Source organism: Nymphaea colorata, chromosome 4, assembly GCF_008831285.2.
Source record: "Nymphaea colorata isolate Beijing-Zhang1983 chromosome 4, ASM883128v2, whole genome shotgun sequence".
Lineage (NCBI taxonomy): Eukaryota > Viridiplantae > Streptophyta > Magnoliopsida > Nymphaeales > Nymphaeaceae > Nymphaea > Nymphaea colorata.
Genome location: NC_045141.1, coordinates 21,993,962 through 22,001,364, shown reverse-complemented (window position 1 = coordinate 22,001,364; position 7,403 = coordinate 21,993,962). Strand labels below are relative to the sequence as shown.

At 41.4% G+C, this 7,403-nt stretch overlaps 1 protein-coding gene across 1 annotated transcript; it reads left to right on the top strand.

The window, feature by feature from the left end:
* The first annotated feature begins 1,540 nt into the window (after positions 1-1,540).
* Positions 1,541-5,617, top strand: LOC116253423 (protein RGF1 INDUCIBLE TRANSCRIPTION FACTOR 1-like). The gene is made up of 4 exons (XM_031628226.2): positions 1,541-1,696; positions 3,286-3,483; positions 3,582-3,797; positions 5,090-5,617. Exons 1-4 carry the CDS (start codon positions 1,634-1,636, stop codon positions 5,297-5,299), a joined length of 687 nt encoding a protein of 228 aa, XP_031484086.1. The 5' UTR covers positions 1,541-1,633; the 3' UTR covers positions 5,300-5,617.
* The last annotated feature ends 1,786 nt before the right edge of the window (positions 5,618-7,403 follow it).

Here is a 7,403-nt window from a genome sequence, read left to right as displayed (position 1 = left end):
ATAGAAATAAACGCTTTCCTTATTGATTCCTGAACGCTTTGCTTACTGCAGTAGTGCAGAGAATTCGGTTAAAAATTGAAACTAAACCAGCCCCCTCGACGTCCTCATATCCAAATAACCAACCAAAACTGCAGTTAGATCCAGATTTAGTTCAAATTAACCTAAATCGATTGTCCTAAATGTGTTTCGAACTGATACCCGTCCGATCCGATCGGACGTATCGTATCCGATCCGATAACCGAAGTGTAGGTATGCGGTTGACCCGAATCCGACCCACTCGCGTCTTCAAAACGCAACAAAAGTGGGGTCCGCGTTCGAGGAGTGAGGTGGAAGAAGGGGGACTGGGCGGGCCCCAGTTCAACTTTTGAATGTGGGGCCCGCAATACGAACGTGGCAAAAAGAGGAAGGGAAGAGCGCCAAATCAAAGGGGGGACGGTGGGCCCACAGCGTACTGTAGAGATGCACGCCGCGTCTGAAGAGTCGAGCGTGGGAGTCACGGCGGCGGTCAACTTTGACCGGCTTTCAAGGCGGCTGAGTCAACACCGAACCTGACCTCTGTGACCGTGTTTTTTCAGCCGAAGATTATATTTTCTCCATCGTTCCAATTTTATGGGACGCTGCATCTAAGCTATGGGTGGGTACCCAAATTTGGATCAGATTATATGCACGGTTTCTTGTTTAGTTTAAAGTTTAAGATCATAGTTAAAGCAATGTGTGTTTTTTGGGTGAGCAAGAGGTTGATCTAACTGTTTGAACTCGATCAACTAAGCTATACCAGAACAACTTATTTTGTAAGTTTGAAGGTAAAAAAATAAAAACTTGATAACCCACTTACGAGGTTGGCCTCACAAGAAGACCAAAAATTTGTTAGTTCAAGTTTACATAGTTTGAGCATAATCCAGGTACATGCCATCTAAATAAAATAAAATAACACTTTGAGAGAACGAAGAGACTTTTGCAAAAACTAGTAGGGCGTTAGTCTCAAGGTGTCTAAAGCACGTGAATGAAGGATAATCTGGCCATCTTCGCGTAAATTTCTATATCGTAAACTAAAGATTCCTCTTAATCACGTTATTTTAGAATGCTTGACCCCGCAGCAGGGGCACGTAATGTTAGAGAGAGATACACTGTATATGACGAAATCAACCTCGCCTTATTTCTGCCTGTCGCTCTCTTACAATAAAGAAAGCAAGGGGCCCATGCGAGGTCATGTTGGTCAATAAGGTCGTTCTTTCTCTCACTATGGGCTCGCGTCTTTGAGTAGTTGGGTAGCTCAACCAATGGGATGGAGAGGAAGGAAGGGGAAGGTTTGATCAGTGGGTTCGGTCACCGTCACGGGAAACTAATCACATGATTAGGTGAAGGTATTTGCCTCGCCTCACAGGTAAAGGAAAGCCAGGTTCAGGTTCGGAGGTCGGTGTAGAGATAGGCTCCGCGAAGAGAGCTCTCTTCCAGATAAGAACGAGCTCAACCCATACCCCACATTCTCTCTCTAAGCTAGAGAGAGAGAGAAAGACAATCCTCCTCTTCTATAAATCGAGTCTAGAACGCACTCTCTCTTTTCAAACTTCTCTCTCTTTCTCTCTCTCTCTTCCTCTCTCTGTTCTGTGCTGTGGAGTTCTTCCAATCAAAGATGGCGCTTGATCAGGAGACGACGACGGTCAGGGAACTCAAACCAAAGAGCAGAAGAATCATGGTGAGTTGTTTTCACTCCTCCCAACGAGAATTGAGTTTATTCTTGTTCTGTTTCGGAAATCTGGGTCTCCTTTTGGGCTGTTTTCGTCATTATGTGGCTAGCTTGCTCCATTGGTGTCCACCGGGGGACTCCCGGAAACCGGGGACGTTTCCAAGTGGTTGGGAAACGCTCTCATCTTCCGATGACATGACAATTGTGTCTTCTCTTCCGGGCACGTCGCTGGCTGTTAAGAGCTTTTGCCTTTTTGTCTGGAGGATGTTCTTCGGACGGAGGACGAACGAGTCGTGGAATTCGGGAAGTCCTTGGGGGTGTTTCTGTCATCAATGCTGGTGATCAGCGACGCCCCCAAACCTCCTTGGCTTTTTCGGGCCTGAAAGCGTTTTTCTAATTGACAGTAAACTCCTTTTTCCGGGGAAGAAGATTGAAAAGTCCCCTTCCCGGTGGACGCCGGTATCCGGCGGTGCAGGCTGAGGCCGTTCTGCGGCTTTCTAGGTACCGAAACAGGAGCATTTGGTCATGAACCTTTTCTTATGGTAATTTAAGACATAATTGCCCCTCCCTCTCGGGCGGCCGCCGGTAACCGGCGGCGCGGGCTGTTCTGCAACTTTGTTAAATACCGAGAGCACCCATCACGGTGGTGGAAGACGCAGCAGCTGCGGTAATTTTTTGGAAATGTTTATAGGCAAAATCATCAATCTATGTCCCTTCACCTCTTCATCATCTGTGTTCACCGGAGGTGGCTAGATTAGTGTTCGTGGGAAATGTCCGGTGACGGCGTTTTCCAATTATGAAGTGAAATGTCATAATTTCCCTTCTCAAAAGTAGATGCAAATGTGCTGTGAAGACAAGCTCGGTTTGGCGTGAGAAATTTCTTGTAGGCGACATAATTTCAAGGAAATCATGCATTTCTGAATCGATTTACTCGTATTCAAGTATTCATCCTATTTTTTTTTTTCCTAAATAAAAGTCACAGAAAGGTTGGTCTACTGTGAATTTTTCCCTGGCTGAGAAAATTTTCCGGCAACGGACGTCGGGCAACTTCAATGCGACGGCAAGAAGAGGGCGTTTTCGCAAATTAGCGTCTTGTCAATTGGGAAACAATCGCTTTCTAATGTCTATGAATGCACCCTCTCGCCCTTCCCTCTTTGTTTTCGACACGGACGACGCGGTCTGTCCACTGACGTCTTTGCTCACGCAATCACCCAACCTACGTCCCTATATTACAAAATAGCCCCCCCTTTGGCGTTGCTTTCAATGACCAGGTTATAAAATTTCTAAGTGGTTTTAGTTCAAGCTACATTTTGGTTAACTTTGCTAAACGGAGACACCAAGATAAAGCCCATTTTTCAACAACTTTTATTAACAAATCTACATAAATAGTGCTTCATGTTTTCAATAAGAACGACCAGTTTTCCCATAAAATTTTTCCAATTTTGCCCCTACTCATGCTTCTTAGACACTTCTGATCTTGGCTTTAAATGGGGATGTAGATAATCTGCAAGTGTTCATGATATGAAAACTTGCTTGCTTAACTAGGCAATGTCTTTTTATGCTTTATTTATTTATTTTGAAAAATGGTTCGGACTCAGGGGGCGGGCGGTCCGGACGACGAGGCGCGGTGGCCTCAATGGCTGAAGCCGATGCTGAGGGCGCCCTTCTTCGTGCAATGCAAGCGGCACGCCGACTCCCACAAGAGCGAGTGCAACATGTACTGCCTCGACTGTATGAACGGTGCGCTCTGCTCCCTCTGCCTCGCCCACCACCACAAGGACCACCGTGCGATTCAGGTAAAGAACGAAACAACTCAAAATCCGACGGCTCACATTTCACCGCTCTCATCTGCCCCTGCAGGCCATCGCATTTCACTCACCCTCTTCTTTGGCAGATAAGGAGGTCATCCTACCACGACGTGATTCGGGTCTCGGAGATCCAAAAGTTTTTGGACATATCCGGGGTCCAGACGTACGTCATAAACAGCGCCCGAGTAGTCTTCCTGAACGAACGACCCCAGCCGAGGCCCGGTAAGGGCGTTACCAACACCTGCGAGGTTTGCGAGAGGGGCCTTCTTGATAACTTCCGGTTTTGCTCCCTCGGATGCAAGGTATGGTACCGCCATCTTTTAAACTTATTCGTATATATATGAGTGTGTATTGGGGAAAATGAATTTCTCTATTAAGATTGGGAAACTATTAAACAAGTACTTTTTCTAGAACAAAGAAGATGAAGTGGGTGTGAGAAGGCCATCGTCATTTTAGAAGAAATGTGTCGTTAGTGGGACAGGTGAAGCGTGATGGAAATTATATCCATGCGCGAATGAGTCATTTTAGTGTGTGGACCTGTGAAATTTGCTTGCTCCCCAAGCATTAGTTTACTATATGCATTATCTTCCATGTCCCATGCCCACTTAGGCCCAAAAGTCACGAGTTGCGTTTCCATTTTCCACAAGACAATTCTTTCTTTTTCTTTTCACATCTTTACAAGGACCGCATGATCTTGACATCGTATTGTAGATTGATCCCTTCCGAAGACTCGAAGTCAGTCCACTAATTCCTAGCATATTTTTAATAACAAAAAAACAATTGCATATCAGAGGGAAAATGTCCTGTAAATAACGTTAACTTCGTATCTAAATTACACTATGTTGGAATTTAAAATACCAAAACAGACTTTACATTGAAAGAATAATAATTTCCCATTTTTCAAAATCAAGGTTCTCGTGAAGTTTAAAGTGAAAGAGAAGGACATGAGCTTCACGGTTGGTAAGGAACTTTCAAAGGGGCGACCTTGACTGCGGCAGGCTTGGAACTCAATTATTGGAGTGAGGGGAAGGGAACCCTGATTTGAGGAAGGAAAAGGACATGGTTAGAATTAGGTTTTGACTGGGCTTATAATTGGCTCCATTTCACTTTTCTCCATTCTGCTTTTAGGGAATGGCTGCTTCGTGTGTTCCATACTGGAGGAGACACAAGTCCCCCAACTTGAGGGCTTTGGTTGTTTAGATGATTCAAAGAGGCACAGCAGCCGCCTGTGCGGCTGCCCACGTATCACCACATTAACAAGTGTCATCCTATTCAATATAGGAGTCAACATGGCCTAATTAATATAGGCCGGTTTGTGCCAACACAAGCCTCAAATATTATGGGGGTTAGTACCCAGTCCCTGTCAATGTGCAAGTGGCTTATTTTCTTCTGTTTTTGAAGATGGATAAAATTATATAGTCTGCCAAATCACATAAAAAATATCTATATTAATTACCTTTGATATCTACATTTGAATATTCATTTTGCATTGTGCTTTTCAATTTATTTACTATATATGTATAAATGAATTCATTTTTATTTTTTTTACCAGTTCCTATTTTTATTTATATTTTCCTTCATGGCTGTGCCGCAGATAGCTGGAACATCAAAGGGTCGTCTCCTTAAGTTGCAGAACGAGTCGGTCTCGGACTCGGAAGGGTCTTGCACAAACACGGGAAGCAGTTGGAAGAGCACACCCAGCTTCTCACCGCCCACACCGCCTCCAACCACTGTCAGCTACAGGACGACTAAGAGGAGGAAAGGGGTTCCTCACAGATCACCGATGGGGAGCATTTTCTTTTGACGAGGAGAAGAAAATAAACTGGCTACACTCAAGATGCGCACACATTGTTCATCCCACTAGCATATGTAAGAGCGTGTTTGAAGCAGGACGTCCATCGTCGCTGTCTCACTCACAGATCCCCACAAGGAAATAGGGAAAAAGTATAAATTAAGATAAAATAATAAGGGCAGATACGTAAACTAAGAGAGGTATGAGGTAGAGGAAAATGATAAGTGTATCAGTATCTGTAAGCTTATTAGATATGTAAATATTGCTGGAGGTGTTAGGTATAGAGTTTGTAGTGGTGAAAAATTAACGAATAATACTATATTTGGTATACGCATACATGTATTGTTTGATGTTAGAGAATAACTACAACGATTTCGATCTCCCTTTTTTTCACTTTCCTGTGTTCATTTGAACTAGTTAGTGACAACTGGTCGGATTTCAGGAAAGGTAACTTGTGAATTGATGCCTCATTTTGGGATGCTCCTATGAGTAGCAAAACAGAAAAAATTCCGGGAAGCGTTTGAATGACACAAGGGACAAAACTAAAACCATCTTTTGTCCTTAAAACCAGTTGATTGTCCCATAACAGTTGCTGTTTGAAATATTAGTGTCCGCCACAAAAAAATGATATATTTTATGTATATATACAAAATGTTTTAGCAAGGGGGGGCTACAGGCTGCTCGGCTTAATTATGTGGCTCCGCTATTGACCATGCACCAATACAATTTTTGAGCCTTCACTATGGAAGCAAGTTAAGGGTTTTTATTTCATGATCGCAAGCTCATGTACTTTCATTTAGAATCTTGGTATAAGTACCCTACCATTGTCGTTAATATTCCCAACCACGATAAGGTCGAAAAGATGCCATGTGTATCGTGGTTGAAAAGATGCCATGTGACACCCCTATATATATATATATATACATATATATATATATATATATATATATATTGACCAAATGCATGAAAAAGGAGTTATAATGGATTTTATTTTTTGGGGGGTTATTTGTGTTGCATCCTCTACTCAACATCAACCTTTTCCACCAACCAAATTTAACGTTTACACATGTTTATCTGAATGTATGTGCGCAAGTGCATGCACATACAAGTTTATATGAACAAGCAACACAAGCTGCAAATTTACTTTAAACAATAATCACAAATAATGTTTCGAAGTTTTAAACAGTGGGGTTTTTCTTGGGTATAACATGACGAGTTTGAAAAAAACAAAAAAATTGAGAAATTAATAACACAAACATCAAAAGGTATTTGGATTTGCAACAAATAAAAAATAAAAAATAAAAAAATGTTTGACATTAAAAAACTGAAAAAAATAAAAAACTGAAAAAATACTTTAAAAATGTGTTTTTTTTCGTTTTTAACGTTCTTTCACAAAAACGTGTTTTCTTGTTTTAAATGGCTAGTTAATTTATCATGTTTTTTTCACCTTTTTTTCCAAGAAAACACGTTTTTTGTTACTACTGACTTTTAGCAGTTTTTAAAATTTCATATTTAGGGTTGTTTTGACAATAGTAACATATTGCTATTGTTTCATGAATATGCTCTAAAAAGAGAGTCAATTCATGGAATGCTTGTGAAAGTGTTTCATGAATTTACCCTACTTTTTGAGACATGGTCTTAACAGCCCCATCCAAAACTATTTTTAAGAAGTCTTTAAAGTTTTAAACTTCAGTAGCAAGAGAATACATTTTTAACGACAAAAACCAACTACTACAAAATTAAAAAACTGTGACTATCAAGCTACTAATGCTGATAGAGAAAGAGAGGGAGAAAAGGAGGGAGAGGGGGGATGGAGTCATTATTCTGATTGTGGTAAGTAAGGTAAAGAAGAGGAAGACAATAGTTCATAATTGTTTTTACAAATATTAAAAATCATGCCTATTAGCTCAATAGCTTAAAACTATTAGGCATAATATATATTAGAGAGAAAGAGAGAGAGAGAGGACCAAATTAATATACATGTATGGACAAGAAATTCTGTTACAAAATTAACGTGTCGATGCCATGCGAAGACCTGCGAAGAACCGATTGATGCATTTTTGTCCCCATAAATTACGAAACTTCAATGCTTATTCAATCAAGAAGACCACATACA

Coding starts and splice junctions, on each gene's coding strand:
- LOC116253423 (XM_031628226.2), top strand. CDS start 1,634: ATGGCGCTTGATCAGGAGACGACGACGGTCAGGGAACTCAAACCAAAG. Junction 3,484..3,581: donor AGGACCACCGTGCGATTCAG/GTAAAGAACGAA, acceptor CTTCTTTGGCAG/ATAAGGAGGTCATCCTACCA. Junction 3,798..5,089: donor TTTGCTCCCTCGGATGCAAG/GTATGGTACCGC, acceptor GCTGTGCCGCAG/ATAGCTGGAACATCAAAGGG.